Raw genomic sequence first — 18,113 nt, forward strand, 5'->3', positions numbered from 1 at the left:
GGTGTGCTCCAGAGATGGTTGTCCTTCTGGAAGGTTTTCCCATCTCCACAGAAGAAACTCTGGAGCTCTGTCAGAGTGACCATCGGGTTCTTGGTCATCTCTATGACAAAGGCCCTTCTCCCCCGATTGCTCAAATTGGCCGGGCGGCCAGCTCTAGAAAGAGTCTTGGTGGTTCCAAACTTCTCCCATTTAAGAATGGAGGCCACTCTGTTCTTGGGAACCTTCAATGCTGCAGACATTTTTTGGTACCCTTCCCCAGATCTGTACCTCGACACAATCCTGTCTCGGAGCTCTACAGACAATTCCTTTGACTTCCTAGCTTGGTTTTTGCTCTGACATGCACTGTCAATGTGGGAACTTATATAGACAGGTGTGTGCCTTTCCAAATCATGTCCAATCAATTGAATTTACCACAGGTGGACTCCAATCAAGGATGATCAATGGAAACAGGATGCACCTGAGCTCAATTTCGATTCTCATAGCAAAGCGTCTGAATACTTTTGTAAATGTATTTATGTTTTTTATTTTAATTACATTTGCAAATATTTCTAAAAACCCATTTTCACTTTGTCATTATGGGGTATTGTGTGTAGATTGATGAACAATTTAATCATTTTTAGAGTAAGGCTGTAATGTAACAAAATGTGAAGAGGTCTGAATACTTTCCGAGTTCAATGTAAGTACATAGCCTATATGTGTGTAAACAGCTGAGGTGGGGTGTTATGCTCACCGATCTGGGCATTGTCGTAGAGCAGCAGGTCGTAGGAGCCTTGGTATCCTGTGCGGTAGTTGGTGCGCGTGCCGCTGTCCCACTGCACCACCACCGTCTTATCAGGCGTGGTGGTGCTGCCTTGCCGCCCGATCTCCACCACTGTGCCCACGTGACCCTCACTGTCGTCCTGGTTCCCCCACTTCCAGTCCAGGCCGCGCACCACGCGCATGCCCACCTCCATGCTGCCTCTCGGGCCAGCTGGGCCCGAGGGCCGCGGCCTGGTGAGGTCGCTTCCGCTGCTGCTGTTGTTGCGCCTCTGGGGCCTGTGAAGGGCAGGCCGGACCCGCACAGAGGGCACCACGGGTAGCACCAGGGGCTCCGGGACCAAATCAGGGGTGACTGACGGGAGAAGGAGAGAGAAAGAAAAATATGTCTAATCAATTGGGGCGCCGTCGACTAGCAGAGATGTGAATGAGAACTGGCAATTTAGTTTTCATTTTGTGAGAAATAGTTATTGCAGCCAAGCATCTTTTTCCGTAAATAGGCTAGCTCAGATTAGCCATTCACCGCCACTTCTTCATTGGTAAACAATTTCATGATCTTGACAATTTTTTAAAAAGAAGTCAGCCTAAGCCCTAAAACAATAGTCTCAATCATAGAATTAGGAATTAGAACACTAGAATGGACATGGACCGTCTTATGATGGGATAAATGTCAGCCATGTTTGTCAGGGAATTGGTAAACCATAAACCAATATCTAAGATATTTTCTACATTGTAGAATAGTAGTGAAGACATCTAAACTATGAAATAACACATATGGAATCATGTAGTAACCAAAAATGTGTTAAACAAATCAAAATATATTTGATATGAGATTCTTCAAAGTAGACAGCTTTGCACACGCTTGGCATTCTCTCAACCAGCTTCACCTGGAATGCTTTTCCAACCGTCTTGAGGGAGTTCCCACATATGCTGAGCACTTGTTGGCTGCTTTTCCTTCACTCTGCAGTCCAACACATATTGCCCCCCCACACACATTGTTGTGACTAAGACGAAGATCAGATCAAATTTTATGACAAATTTATGCAGAAATCCAGGTAATTCCAAAGGGCTTACATACTTTTTCTTGCCACTGTATATATATATATATATATATATATCACAGAACATTTGTTTAAAACCCATATAAACCGTATTTATAATTATATGACTTTATTATTGGGTAACAATAATTCTATTACACATTTTCTGATAGATCACATGCCTTACTTAAATTTTCCTGCGTAAATAAAATCCGGATTATGCCTCTACTGCCATTCATTCCAATTAAATTTGTTTGGATTTCTCCCTGACCAATATGGCTGCCATTTTCACCACATTCGGGGACATTGACTGTTTATGACATAGCCAGGATCTCTATGGTCTCAATACTCAGAGAGCTTTACACCACTCCCAGAGATACTGTCAGTGACACTGCAGCAGCATGCCTTTTGTCTCATTAACCAATGTACTGAAGCCCTGTGAGTTTATCCTGTCCCTTCTTCAACATTCACTGAGTCCCATGCTATGTGACATGGGCTGACTCAGAGAGGAGCAGCTGGACATTAGACTCCCCTAACACGCTCACTGCTTTCCTCTGTACCCCTAACATGACACAGCAGTCACAGTCTGCCACACAGTCATGGCCTCATCATGACACTATGGCATGTAGCATTAGCGCCCGGCAGCCACCTGTAACCCCAAAAACGCAGGAAGGAAGTGCTTATTCATGTGGAGGACTGAGTCGGCAGAATGGCAGGAACCTTCACAAATAAGAGAGGTATGCCAATCAGACAGCCCACCAGTCAGACAGCCAGCCGGTCAGACTGCATACATGGCCTACTTTAGCCCAGTCTTGCATAGGGAAAGGGGATATCTAAACTATATATACAAAAGAATGTGGACACCCCTTCAAATTTGTGGATTTCGGCTATTTCAGCCACACCCATTGCTGACAGGTGTATAAAATTGAGTACAAAGCCATGCAATCTACATAGACAAACATTGTCAGTAGAATGGACTTACTGAAGAGCTCAGTGACTTTCAAAGTGGCACCGTCATAGAATGACACCTTTCCAACAAGTCAGTTCATCAAATTTCTGACCTGCTAGAGCTTCCCCAGTCAAATGTAAGTGCTGTTATTGTGAAGTGGCAACATCAAGGAGCAACAACAGATCATCCACGCAGTGGTACGCCACACAATCTCACAGTAGGGGACCACAGAGTGCTAAAGCGCGTAAAAAACGTCTGTCCTCAGTTGCAACACTCACTACCGAGTTCCAAACTGCCTCTGGAAGCAACGTCAGCACAAGAACTGTTCGTCGGGAGCTTCATGAAATGGGTTTCCATGGCCGAGCAGGCGCATACAAGCCTAAGATCACCACGCGCAATGCCAAGCATCTAAGATCACAGCGTGCAATGCCAAGCGTCAGCTGGAGTGGTGTAAAGCTCACCGCCATTGGACTCCGGAGCAGTGGAAACGTGTTCTCTGGAGTGATGAATCACGCTTTACCATCTGGCTGTCCGATGGACGAATCTGGGTTTGGCAGATGCCAGGGGAACACTACCTGCCCGAATGCATAGTGCCAACTGTAAAGTTTGGTGGAGGAGGAATAGTGGTCTGGGGGTGTTTTTCATGGTTCGGGCTAGGCCCCTTAGTTCCAGTGAAGGGGAATCTTAACGCTACAGAATACAATGACATTCTAGATGATTCTGTGCTTCCAACTTTGTGGCAACAGTTTGGGCAAGGCCCTTTCCTGTTTCTGCATGACAATGCCCCCATGCACAAAGTGAGGTCCATACAGAAATGGTTTGTTGAGATTGGTGTGGAAGAACTCTACTGGCCTGCACAGAGCCCTGACCTTAAACCCTTCGAACATCTTTGGGATGAATTGTAACGCAGACTGAGAGACAGGCCTAATCGCACAACATCAGTGCCCGACCTCACTAATGCTCTTGTGGCTGAATGGAAGCAAGTTCCCGAAGCAATGCTCCAACATCTAGTGGAAAGGCTTCCCAGAAGAGTGGAGGCTGTTATAGCAGCAAAGGGAGGATCAAGTCTATATTAATGCCCATGATTTTGGAAAGAGATGTTCGACGAGCACGTCCACATACTTTTGGTCATGTAGTGTAGTCAGGTGAATCCATTCATAACGGAATGGATTCAACCAAAATGTGTCTTCCGCTTTTAACTCAACCCCTCTGAATTAGAGAGGTCCGGGGGGCTGCCTTAATCGACGTCATCGGCACCCGGGGAGCAGTTGTTGTTGGGGGTTAACTGCCTTGCTAAAGGACAGAACGGCAGATTTTTCCACCTTGCCGGCTTGGAGATTCAAACCAGCGACCTTTTGGTTACTGGCTCAATGCTCTTAACCACTAGGAGGAATGTCTCAGTTGACCGGTTGTTGAAACACTGTCTGTCTACACAGCCACAACAAGAGGCTAAAGCACAGTCACCTTTTTTAAACCACTGAGTTAACCACGGTCAATGAATTTACAATGCTATTTAGCAATGGTATTGAACCAGTTTCCCTACCGTTGTTGAGGCGGTGGAGCCCTACCTCAGTTGCCCCTCGGCCAACAAATGCTTGGCTTTGGTTGATTTACGTTGATCATGTTGGTGATGGCATTCCTGGATGCTGCTTCGGTCTGTGTCTACAGTACACAGGGGAATCGAGGTTGGAGCTACTGCATAGATAGAGGCAGGCAGTCCAGCCGCCTGTAGTTGTGGAGCACACTAGATCAGCCTGTCTCTCTGCATCCTCCTCATCTGCCTGCCTGGGCTGCGTACTGCGGGCTTGCAGCCTTTACGTAACGGCCTACAGAATTTTGTTTGTGCATTTGTGTGAGGACAAGAAAAAAGCAGAGACAAATCCAATAAAAACAGTCACAAATGGATCGGAAAGTGAAACACTCAAATTTGACATTTTCCCTTGTTAAAACCAAGCATGTAGCCTAATCTACAGAAGTTCTGAACTTTTGACAGCTCTCCCTTTAATTGTCACTTCTCACTGGAAAGACTATTTCACACTCACTGGTTCCAATAACAGAGAGAACCTGTAACTATTATCTACCTATGAAGCTTTATGCTTACAAACAACATTTATTCACCCTGGGTGATACAACTGACAATGTAGACCAAATGCATTTTTTGTTGGTGCCTATTCAGTCTTAATCACATGATAAGTATTCAGATACTTGGTTTAGTATAGGCCTAAATCCATCTTAATCCAGCAGCAATAGGACGAACAAAATTATTATACTACGTTTGAGATTATATTTGTATGTTTACAGAGATTACTGTGTCATTTGTGTATTAAATGTATCTGCTTAAGCGTGAAAACATATGGAGTGAGGGGGGGGGGGGGGGGGGGGGAGAAATCAGAGAGAGAACAAGCAGGCTGCTCATACTCTCTTTTTCCAGCCCTAAAATCACAGTTAGCCTGCCTTCACTGGATTAATAGCTCTGGCCAGTCATCTGACACTGTGTTAAAGGGGAGCCTCAGGGTGAGTATCGATAGTCTAAAGTAGCTTCCTGTCCTTGGCTCCTCTTCTCCTTTTGCTCTGATCTACCGGTGATGTGAAAGCAATAAGTTAGAAATCCTAGCAGTTCTTTCAGATCACCCTTGATACAGGAAAATAAACTAGGAGAAAGAGATCGTCTAGGCCAGTTGTTTTCTACTGCAGGTGGTCCGAATGTTTTTAACATATGTTTCGTCCAAAAATAATAGGCCTCACAGTTGGGACATGGGAGTATTAGGCTAATAGAATTATAAGCAATTTTACATTACTTTTCACAATGCAAATTGTTTATAATAATAATAAAACCTTTAATCTGTTATATTCGCTGATAAAATTGACTGGTTGTCCTAAAGAGATTGACAGTGATTTGTTGGTCCCTGGAAGCGAAAAGGTTGGGATAATTGAATGACTGAGATGCACCCTTTGGATGGAGAGATCTATGGAGATTAGGGAAAGGAGACATTTGCCTACCAATCTCCCTCCATGCTTGTGCATCTTGATCAGGCAGGGATTTCACCAGCCTGCCAGTGTATACTGATATCTAATCAGAATTAAAATTGGACTAGGACTGACTGTGCCAAGTACACTCCCAGCATGGATGAGTCTGGGGGTGACTACCTACACAACAAGCCCTTATCCTGGCTTTAAAAGAACACTGTTCCACAGTGGGAGCTTAGCTCAACCCAGTAGGATACAGTGGCTAGTTGGCTGACATCGGACCAAAGAAGAAAAACTGGGAATCGATATTCACAATCAATGGGTTACATTTGTGGCATGCTAAACGGATCTTCCCACAAAGGTGTGCAGCAGACTTCTGGGTGGACCATGTTTAGGACCTAATCAATAAATCAACATGAAAAAGAAGTAAGAAGTAGGGCTGCCATAAAGGACAACCAGGTTATTCAAAAGGATTCTCAGCCACCAAATTGTACCCTACTATAATTACTGTAAGCAAGCAAGCAAGCAAGCAAGAGTGCAAACAAGCCAGCAAGAGCGCAAGCAAGCCAAAACCCAACAACACCAACACAGGTCCATATTATTTTGTGGGCCCTACAGGGGCCTGTGGTTGGGTGATTCGCATGAAATCAGTTTTATCCATGGCAGTAACAAATCGTTAGAAAACCATGATGCATCTGCCACAATCAACTATCATCCTGAAGACTAAGATGCTTAGTTTATGGCAGTCTAAAAAGAAGTCCCTAGAATTTTGTACATTTTCACCCCAAAATTGTCATTACCGAAATGCGCGCAGTTTAAATTCTTGGGTCACTTATAAAATGTTACTTTAGAAAAATCTAAATTATTTGAATAAAACAAAATATGTTGCTGTAGTTTGTCCATAAATCATACTACTTGAAGTCTACATTAAACTATAATATTTATTACGTAAAAACACTGTATCTGTGGCCATGTTTCTCATTACCGCAACACTTTAAGTTGCTGTAAAAACGCCAATATTTTATTTCTAAATATTGTTATTCAACCATGATGCATCATCTAGAGGAGTAGTCCTTAGATGAGCACAAGTTAATTTAATTACTTCACTTATATGCCTTCAGAATGAGGATCTTATTCTTAAACACCCCCTTTACGACACCTGACCTTCTCATTACCGAAATTACTAAAAAGCTCAAATTGGGAAATCTTAGAGAACCATTACCTTACCAACATGGAAGGATGAATAGGGTTTATTGATGTGGTCAATTGTTTGCTGACTCATAATGGCTGTCTGCTATTACTTGCAGTTCAGGGTCTTTCATTACCGAAACACACATTTTTCACAACCACATCATTTTTGGGGTCCATTTCGGTAATGAGAACCTTAATTTCAGTAAGGATAATAAGCTAATTTTAATGTATAGTCAATGGGTGTGCTGTGCTGGTAACTTGAATGATTTACTAGGACCACTACTTATACCTATAGTATATATTTTTTGTGAAACATCAGTTATTTGATTAAGTAGGGGTTGTCAGGAAATATGGGTATAAACCCCATTTTAAATTTACTTAAAGCCACAATCTGGAGTTTGCGTTTTAGCACTAAAAGGAGGATATCCTTCATTTTGACATGTGTACCTGTTTTTGGTCCATACCCCACATACAGTACCAGTCAAAAGTTTGGACACACCTACTCAATCAAGGGTTTTTCTTTATTTTTAATATTTTCTACCTTGTAAAATAATAGTGAAGACATCAAAACTATTAAATAACATGTAGTAGTAACCAAAAAAAGTGTTAAACAAATATATATAAATATTTTATATTCTTCGAAGTAGCCACCCTTTGCCTTGATGACAGCTTTGCACAATCTTGGCATTCTCTCAACCAGCTTCATGAGGTAGTCACCTGTAATGGATTTCAATTAACAGGTGTGTCTTGTTAAAAGTTAATTTGTGGAATTTCTTTCATTCATAATGCGTTTGAGCCGATCAATTGTGTTGTGACAAGGTAGGGGTGGTATACAGAAGATAGTGCTATTTGATAAAAGACCAAGTTCATATTATGGCAAGAACAGCTCAAATAAGCAACGAGAAATTACAGATTGTGTTGCGGTAATAAGAAATATACACTACCGTTCAAAATTTGGGGTCACTTACAAATGTCCTCGTTTTTGAAAGAAAAGTAATTTTTTTGTCCATTAAAATAACATCAAATTGATCAGAAATACAGTGTAGACATTGTTAATGTTGTAAATGACTATTGTAGCTGGAAATGGCAGATTTTTTATGGAATATCTACATAGGCGTACAGAGGCCCATTATCAGCAACCATCACTCCTGTGTTCCAATGGCATGTTGTGTTAGCTAATCCAAGTTGATCACTTTAAAAGGCTAATTGATCATTAGAAAACCCTTTTGCAATTATGTTAGCACAGCTGAAAACTGTTGTTCTGATTAAAGAAGAAATAAAACTGGCCTTCTTTAGACTAGTTGAGTATCTGGAGCATCAGCATTTGTGGGTTCGATTACAGGCTCAAAATGGCCAGAAACAAAGAACTTTCTTCTGAAACTTGTCAGTCTATTCTTGTTCTGAGAAATGAAGGCTATTCCATGCGAGAAATTGCCAAGAAACTGAAGATCTCGTACAACGCTGTGTACTACTCCCTTCACAGAAGAGCACAAACGGTGTCTAACCAGAATAGAAATGTGAGAGGCCCCGGTGCATAAATGAGCAAGAGGACAAGTACATTAGAGTGTCTAGTTTGAGAAACAGACGCCTCACAAGTTCTCAACTGGCAGCTTCATTAAATAGTACCCGCAAAACACCAGTCTCAACATCAAACGTGAAGAGGCGTCTCCGGGATGTTGGCCTTGTGAAGCTGACGTCACCAACACACACACAGACACACGCGTACACACAGACGCTCGGACAGAGACAGAAATAGCATACCTCCAAGGTAATACTCTCTAGGTGCATAATAAGAGTGTAAATTAAAGGGCATTTTCTGATAACAGTGCACAAGACACATAGCCTACCCTAGTCTCCAACCCTGTATAGGTGGATTAATCATAAACATTACTAATGAAATCACTAATTTGAAAGAGAGTGGCCCTTCCCCACAATTCTAAGCATTATATATGAGGCAAGGTGCATGGGCTGAATGCAAGTTGACACAGATTTATCAATAGCGAAATATTCAAAAAGTTACCCAAGCCTAAATTACATTTTTCTGATTCTTTGCCCGTCTATAACAACAAATATCGGAAGAAAAATGCTATATCTGTCCAATACCTTACTGTGAACATTTGATTGACTTGACTAAATTTCAACAGTGTGATAATGTGAAGCACTGGTAAAGGTAGGATTGAGTGCCCACACGGCCATGTTATCATATTCTATCACACTAACATCTGATGCCCATCTACATCTAGACCGCTGTAATAATGTGGTTTATTTACATTCTATCTGGATAATAATTGATTTAATCATATAGGCCTATGCTAGGGCTAGGCATACACACATTTTTGAAGTAGGTAGGCCTTTGTATATAGGCTGTGTGTATTGCTAGAATTAGGCTAGGTACTTGGTGGAATCTTGATGGAACTGACGCATGTCAGAAACATCTGGTGCCGCAGGGTTTTCTGAAAATTAATATGGATACTGGATAAACAACCCATCTGGCAAGATTGCATCACCTAGCTCACCCTGGCTAAAACACTGGACCAACTTAATTTGCCGTTTTCCATTTCAGGCTCGTGACTTCCCTGGTTTTGATTTGATGTAGCTTGCTGTACAATGTAATTATTGACTGTTTACATTGTATCAGTATATTCCAACTGGAGTAAAGCAGTGTTCCTCATATATATATATTATAAATATATATATTTTTTTTTACAATTTGGTGTGTAATTAGACCTAAGTCATATTGAAAATTGCCAGAATGTGGCAAAAACTCTATGTACTCTCACTGGACACCCTGTGACTGAGAAAGAAGCAATTGTCGCATCCCAGAGCCTCTGAACCATTATCACAAACCACATAACAATCCTAAACACAATATCTGAACAGAAGCCTGAACAGTACCCAATCCTACTGAGTATTCTATTTCTGTATTATATAAGCTCCAAATAATGCAACATTGAGTCAGTATATCCACTAGTTGGTAAAAAGAGAGAAGTAAACTCACTCCCCATGATCTTCATCACACTCCTGAACATCTCAAAGAGCTCTATTCCAGAGTCGCAGGACACCATGAGCAGCTTTGTGCTGTGTCACTGCCTTGTCAATGTGACTGTCTTAGCACTATGGACCAGTCATCCTGCTATCAGAGGAATAAACACGTTCAAGCAGTTTCTGTCCTACAGTATTTGCTTTGGGGTGAAGTTTGCTCTTTGTTTTTGGAACGGAACATGCTGGACTCACTATCTGTGACAAAAAACAAGGTAAAGAAAGTCTGTCAAAGGGTTGTAGCAATAGCCCCGTGGTAGTCCTGTATCACTAACTGCATTCATATCACTGATGAGTTACAGAAGTAGGCCTACTGATGATAGCTTTGAATATTTAGAGTAGGCCCTTAGATCAACCCACATTTTGAGGGAATTAAATTACACGTGTAAAATTATTCTCATAGCTGGGCACATGTATGATCAAATAGCATACCTTTCACGTGAGAAATTTGTCTAACTCAAAATTTCTAAACAGTTTTCAGAGATTTGCTATCTCAATCAATAAAATATTATTATTGATAATATATAATATTAAAATATTTCACTGGTTCACCTTTCATTGTGCCCTACTGGAAAAGAGACAGACAGTCCTGTCCAATTTATCAATAAAGAAAGAAAATCAAATAAGATGGTCACCATGCTCCATTTCAGAGTAAAAAATACACAAACGTTTCCAGGATACAGCTATGTTTTCAAAAGACACTCCCCTAATTTGAGTGATCCTTCAAACCGAAACAATTAAATAGCTATAGCAACATTAAAAGCAATACATGCACTGCATTACCAGAAATGTGATAAGGCACAATATTACTGTCAGAATTTCCAAATATCATTCTCATATCGCCCTGAAACTAGCGCCAATTTTGTGAAATATTGTGTCACGGCTACAAATTTGTGGCGCGGTTCGTAGGTTTACCTGTTGGAATAGACGCGTGCGGCACAGTCAGCGATAGACAAAAAAAAAACGGGGGAGGAGGAGAGGAGGCCTCCTCAGATCAGCGCAAGATGGTGAGAAGAAAGAGACCATGCAGCGGTTCCACCAGCAGCCTAGGAACACCTCCAGTGAGAGGAATTGAGAGGGGGGAGGATCCTGGGGCTAGAGCGCTGTGCTGTGGTGGAGGGGGACTGGACCAGCAGAATGGACCAGCAGAGGAGAAGGTGAAGGAGGAGGTAGCAGCCAAGTAACAAGAGGTGATGTAGCAGCAGGCATACAGCGTTACGGCAGCAGCATCCTCCCTGTAGCCAGCCTGGGTGTGGGTAATCGGAACGAGACAGGCAGAGAAGCAGAGTGAAGAGGGTCTTTCTGGAGGATGCGGCCAGCGTTCAGTCCTTTGTGTGGAGTGTCAGCAGGGATTATCAGAGGAGGAGGGCAGTGAGGAAATTGGCTGCCCAGGCAGGCCATTCGGGTTGGCGTGCATGCATGCACACGTACACACCCACTCTCACACACAGGCGGATGGGATTCTCTTCAGCTGCTAAATCCGTTGTTACTGTCGAACACCGGTGACACACACGGGTATGCGTTGTCTCCCTCATCAACACACTATGCCTGTGTGCGTATTTTACACACTGCGCTGCACAGCTTCCTTTCCATACCCAGGGACACCTCTCTCGCTCTTTCTGCTGCCAGTGAACAGACGACCAGAGAACCGAGATGAGGGGGAGGGGCAGCGAGAGCAGGGGGAAGGGAGGGGAAGTGTGTTTGGAGAAAGGCTGCGCTTTTCTGTGTTAGAAAAGGGGCAGGATGGATGGGGACTTGAAGAATGAGCACCTGGCATTGGTTCCAATTTTCAATCACGGACTGTGTGTAGACCTGAGTGTGTTTGTGTGTGTGCGTGTGTGTTGAGGTATAGCAAGGGAAGTGGAAGAGAAATGGGGATAGTGTGTGTTCTCACAGCCTTGAACAGCACAGTAATACAGTAATGGGCATGGACCGGACAGGACAGTGCATTTTGCAGCCAGCCATTCTACTAACAGTCACTGGCTCATGAACAAGCTACCTAATATGCAGCTGACATTCCTACTGCCAACTAGCCAATGAAAAGGAGGAACGGGGGGTTGTGGTGCGCCACACAGCAGATTGAGATCGACGGGGCCGCAGTGGAGAGGGTCAAAAGCTTCAAGTTCCTCAGCGTGCACATCACTGACGACCTGAAATGGTCCCTTCACACAGACAGTGCGGTGAAGAAGGCGCAACAGTGCCTCTTCAAATTCAGGAGACTGAAGAAATTTGGCTTGGCCCCTAAGACCATCACAAACTTCTACAGATGCACCATTGAGAGCATCCTGTCTGGCTGTATCACCGCTTGGTATGGCAATTGAACCTTCCGCACACCGCAGGGCTCTCCAGAGGGTGGTACGGTCAGCTGAATGCATGAGGGCACACTGCCTGCCCTCCAGAACTTAAAACAGTCTCCTGTGTCACATGAAGGCAAAGAAGATAATCAAGGACCCCAGCCACCCCGCTACCATCTAGAAGGAGACAGTAAAGGTGCTTCAAAGCTGGGACCGAGAGACTGATTGAAGCTGTTTATCTCCATCAGATTGTTAAATTGTCACCACTAGCCGGCCTCCGCCCAGTGCCCTGCCCTGAACCTTAGTCACTGTTACTAGCCGGATACCTCCCGATACTGGTCCCTTCAAACAGACACACCCCAGGGGTCTCGTTAATGCAGAATTCTGTGTTTTTCACACAGAAAACAAAAAAGAGATCAAAATATACATTTCCCCTCAGAACAGCCTCAACTCTATAAGGTGTTGAAAGTGTTCCACAGGGATGCTGGCCCATATTGACGCCAATGCTTCCCGCAGATTTTTTCAAGTTGGCTGGATGTCCTTTCGGTGGTGGACTATTCTTGATACACACGGGAAACTACTGAGTGTGAAAAACCCAGCAATGTTGCAGTTCTTGGCACACTCAAACCGGTGCGCCTGCCACCTACTACCATACCCCGATCAAAGGCACTGAGATCTTTTGTCTTGCCCAGTCACCCTCTGAATGGCACATATACACAATCCATGTCTAAATTGTCCCCAGGCTTAAAAATACTTCTTTAACCGGTTCCCTCCCCTTAATCTACACTGATTGAAGTGGATTTAACAAGTGACATCAATAAGGGATCATTTGACAGAACTTGAATAATTTTTTCAAGAATAATGGGCAAAATGTTGCACAATCCAGGTGTGGAAAACTCTTAGAGACTTACCCAGAAAGACACACAGCTGCAATAACTGCCAAAGGTGATTCTACAAAATATTGACTAAATGGTGTTAATAGTTATGTAAACGAGATATATATATTTCATTTGGAATACATTTGCAAACATTTCTAAAAACCTGTTTTCACTTTGTCATTATTGGGTATTGTGTGGAGATTGGTGAGATATATATATTTTTTCATTCATTTTGAATTCAGGCTGTAACATCAAAATGTGGAACAAGTCAAAGGGGTATGAATAGTTTCTGAAGGCACTGTATGTATGTATGTATGTATGTATGTATGTATGTATGTATGTATGTATGTATGTATGTATGCATGAATGTACAGTTGAAGTCGTAAGTATACATACACTTAGGTTGGAGTCATTAAAACTCGTTTTTCAACCACTCCACAAATTTCCTGTTAACAAACTATAGTTTTGGCAAGTCGGTTAGGACACCTACTTTGTGCATGACACAAGTCATTTTTCCAACAATTGCTTACAGACAGATAATTTCACTGCATAACAATTCCAGTGGGTCAGAAGTTCACATACACTAAGTTGACTGTGCCTAACAGCTTGTAAAATTCCAGAAAATATTGTCATGGCTTTAAGAAGCTTCTGATAAATTATGTCAATTAGCCTGAGTCAATTGGACGTGTACCTGTGGATGTATTTCAAGGCCTACCTTCAAACTCAGCGCCTCTTTGCTTGACATCATGGGAAAATCAAAAGAAATCAGCCAAGACTTCAGAAAAACAATTGTAGACCTCCACAAGTCATCCTTGGGAGCAATTTCCAAATGCCTGAAGGTACCACGTTCATCTGAACAAACAATAGTACGCAAATATAAACACCATGGGACCACGCAGCTGTCATACCGCTCAGGAAGGAGACGCGTTCTGTCTCCTAGAGATTAACGTACTTTGGTGTGAAAAGTGCAAATCAATCCCAGAACAGCACCAAAGGACATTGTGAAGATGCTGGAGGAAACCGGTACAAAAGTATCTATATCCACAGTAAAAATGAGTCCTATATCGACATAACCTGAAAGGCCGCTCAGCAAGAAAGAAGCCACTGCTCCAAAACCGCCATAAAAAAGCCAGACTACGGTGTGCAACTGGACATGGGGACAAAGATCGTACTTTTTGGAGAAATGTCCTCTGGTCTGATGAAACAAAAATAGAACTGTTTGGCCATAATGACCATCGTTATGTTTAGAGGAAAAAGGGGGAAGCTTGCAAGCCGAAGAACACCATCCCAACCGTGAAGCACGGGGGTGGCAGCATCATGTTGTCGGGGTGCTTTGCTGCAGGAGGGACTGGTGCACTTCATAAAATAGATGGCATCATGAGAAGGGAAAATTATGTGGATATATTGAAGTAACATCTCAAGACATCAGTCAGGAAGTTAAAGCTTGGTCACAAATGGGTCTTCCAAATGGACAATGACCCCAAGCATGCTTCCAAAGTTGTGGCAAAATGGCTTAAGGACAACAAAGTCAAGGTATTGGAGTGGTCATCACAAAGCACTGACCTCATCCTATAGAAAATGTGTGGGCAGAACTGAAAAAGCGTAGGCGAGCAAGGAGGCCTACAAACCTGACTAAGTTACACCAGCTGTCAGAAGGAATGGGCCAAATTTCACCCAACTTATTGTGTGAAGCTTATGGAAGGCTACCTGAAATGTTTGACCCAAGTTAAACAATTGAAAGGCAATGCTACCAAATACTAATTGAGCGTATGTAAACTTCTGACCCACTGGGAATGTGATGAAAGAAATAAAAGCTGAAATAAATCATTCTCTCTACTATTATTCTGATATTTCACATTCTTAAAAAAAAGTTGTGATCCTAACTGACATAAGACAGGGAATTTTTACTAGGATTAAATGTCAGGAATTGTGAAAAACTGAGTTTAAATGTATTTGGTTAAGGTGTATATAAACTTCCAACTTCAACTGTACATGATTCCATATGTGTTATTTCATAGTGTTGATGTCTTCACTATTATTATACAATGTAAAAAATAGTAAAAATAAAGAAAAACCATTGAATGAGTAGGTGTGTCCAAACTTTTGACTGGTAGTGTGCATTTTGGGGGATTTGTGTGCCCATGAAAACTGTTTTCACCCCATCACATAAGGAGACACGAAATGTAGTTACACTTCATTTCTGAGATCTCTATACAAAAAAACTGTCCAATCTCTAGAGCCAGGATTCTTAGTGTTAAAGTTCAGTGTCTAATTTAACTGATTAATGCTTAATATATGTTATAACGACAACTTACACTGTCATAAATGCTAGGACAGAAAAGTAATGTTTAATGTCACACGATTTTGGACAAATCCGTCAAGACACCAACCATGAGAAAGGGTTAAACATAGGTTTTAAATCAACTGGTGAATTTGATTGAATATAGCTTTTAATGTAATGACATGAGAGAAAAAAATCTGATTATTATAAATGACATATCAGCAGCTGTAACAAGTTGTCCAGTGTAGGAAATCCTCACTGGTACCCTAGTTTATAGAAAGACCACAAGTCATATTCTGCACTTCCAAGTTTCAGACAACATTCAGCAGCAGCATCTAGGCAATACACATAAACTGGATAGGCATAATGCCTGTGATTTTTCAACAATCAACAATCAGAGATGTCTGATCAATGTCAATAAATGAAAAAACAGCTTAAATGTATACTAGACAAGAAGGAACACTCAAACAAACCCATGAGGCATAGCTCAAGCATAGGGGCACATAGGATTCATTTTTGAGTAATACAGAGCAAATGATCACATATCCTGTATGGTAGGATAGACAATGATCACCTAATTTTCCCAAAATAGCCAAGCTATTAGCCAAGCTAATATCAAACAATGGTGACAAACTAGACAGAAACAGCAACGCAGTCCAGTCAAACACCACTCAAAAACTATTGATTCTAAGACCTCTGTTTAGAGAGAATGTGTGCTAATAACAGCACCTGAACCACCACACCTCAAGGCTAGAATAGTCTACTCAAAATTAAATCTTATTGGTCACATACACGTGTTAAGCAGATGTTATTGCGGATGTAGCGAAATGCTTGTGTTTCTAGCTCTAACAGTGCAGTAATATCTAACAAGTAATATCTAACAATTTCACAAATTATACCAAAACACAAATCTAAGTAAAGGAATTAAGAATATATAAATATATGGACGAGCGGCACTTAGCAAGTATTTCTTCTGCCTGAGGAGTGTGCAAATATCTGTATTTGTATCACATTTTTTGCAAAGTTTCACAATAAAACATACATTTAGCAAGACTAGACATCATTTTTCCCTATGATTTTTTTCAGCAGTGGTGGCAATGGGGGGTGTAACACCTGCATCTTTGCAGTGGACTGAGCAAATATTTATTCTGGCTGAGGAGTATGCAAATCAATGGGTCACCCCAGAGAGGGGTCATTGCAAATCAGGGGCATTGGGCAGCAATGAGGAAATGTTATCATCAAAATCTGGAGTTTATCTTTAACAGTTATCACACTTCTGATACCAGTGAAGAAGCAGGCTCACACCTGCTATTGAAACCAAACATAGTGTGTAAGGTAATTGTCCTTATGGTGCGATGTTAGGCTAAACAGAGATTTTCATGTATATTTTTTTTAACCTTTATTTGACTAGGCAAGTCAGTTAAGAACAAATTCTTATTTTCAATGGCGGCCTAGGAACAGTGGGTTAACTGCCTTGTTCAGGGGAAGAACGACAGATTTTTACCTTGTCAGCTCAGGGATTCGATCTTCCAACCTTTCGGTTACTTGTCCAAAGCTCTAACCATTAGGCTACCTGCCACTCCTGATAAAGGCTTTGGGCTAACTAAAGGCATAGGCCTACTTATTATGTAGCCGACTTCATTTATGCAATACAACCATATTGAGGCTTTGAGGCTATTCTTTGGCAGCAGGTCTAATGTTGCTAGTTTAGCCAATCAGCCTACAAAAATGTAATGAATGTGGCACCAAATAAACATAAACTACTTGACTGACACACAATGTAAACACTTTGGCTACTCCTGAATTTCAGGAGGTATAGGTGTAACGTTAGACCTACGTGGGTTTTAAATGTGTGAAAGTAAGTGGATATACATTCAAGTGCAATCCACATAGCTGTTTAAAATTTCCGGAATTCTATCCTTTTCAATGGCCATAATGACATTAGGCGACAACAGCTGCCATGCATGGACTGAGGTTTATTGATTACGTCGTGAAAATGTTTACCGTTTAAGATCCAAACAGAACCAACCTGAACGAAACGGGGAGGGACCTACCTGCATTTATCCAATTGAAACGTTTTCCGTTTGGAGTAAACGGTTTCTGTTGCAAAACGTTTACGAACAGACGAAACGTTTTGCAACAGAATCGCCTTAATGGATCATTTACACCCCTGATATGCATTACGTTAGCTACATTCATTGGTACAGCTGGTAGTCCTGATAAGCTAACGTTAGCTAGCTAGCACACATTTAGCTAGCTAACTCTAAAAACTTCTAGCTAACATTTTAGCTAAGCTACTAGCTCGAAAACATTGTTTTCTCGTGCTTTCCTTACCCGACTTCAAATATTTAATCGGTGTTAACGTGTAACTCCATATGGGTGTCTATGGTCATGGTTGACGTCTGCTGTGCTCAGGACGGAAGTTGATTGGCTAACTAGCAAGTAGCAACCTAGCCAGTCAGCCACACGCCCATACCAAAGATTTCTTATAACTAACCCAAGATAGCCCACAGCCTGTCGTTTCCAATGGGGACAAATGAACCATAGTGGGCAGAACAAGCAAGGAGGTGGGCCGAGCCAGGCACTAGCTAGCGTGATCCTATTGGCGCGTTCTTGCATCTATTTGCATATTTTGGTTAGGGAACTCTGAAGTGGGCATGTGCATTAACTCAATTTGCCCTTGAACTCCTTCTAAAACAAGCAATTTAAAAAACTTTG

The 18,113-nt window shown here is 41.9% G+C and overlaps 1 protein-coding gene across 3 annotated transcripts in view; it reads right to left on the minus strand.

The window, feature by feature from the left end:
* LOC120061218 (E3 ubiquitin-protein ligase MIB2-like) overlaps positions 1-17,824 on the minus strand; it is a 69,706-nt gene extending 51,882 nt beyond the window's left edge. For 2 of the 3 annotated variants that reach the window (XM_039010864.1, XM_039010863.1), the window contains exons 1-2: positions 9,902-10,045; positions 731-1,111 (exon numbers count right to left, since the gene is read on the minus strand). In XM_039010864.1, coding sequence (XP_038866792.1) covers positions 731-1,111; positions 9,902-9,968 — 448 coding nt within the window. In that variant the 5' untranslated portion in view covers positions 9,969-10,045. Of the gene's footprint in view, positions 1-730; positions 1,112-9,901; positions 10,046-17,729 lie in introns of those variants that run through there. The other variant, XM_039010865.1, reaches the window with a different exon arrangement.
* Positions 17,825-18,113: the final 289 nt, after the last annotated feature.

Source organism: Salvelinus namaycush, chromosome 16 (genome assembly GCF_016432855.1).
Source record: "Salvelinus namaycush isolate Seneca chromosome 16, SaNama_1.0, whole genome shotgun sequence".
Lineage (NCBI taxonomy): Eukaryota > Metazoa > Chordata > Actinopteri > Salmoniformes > Salmonidae > Salvelinus > Salvelinus namaycush.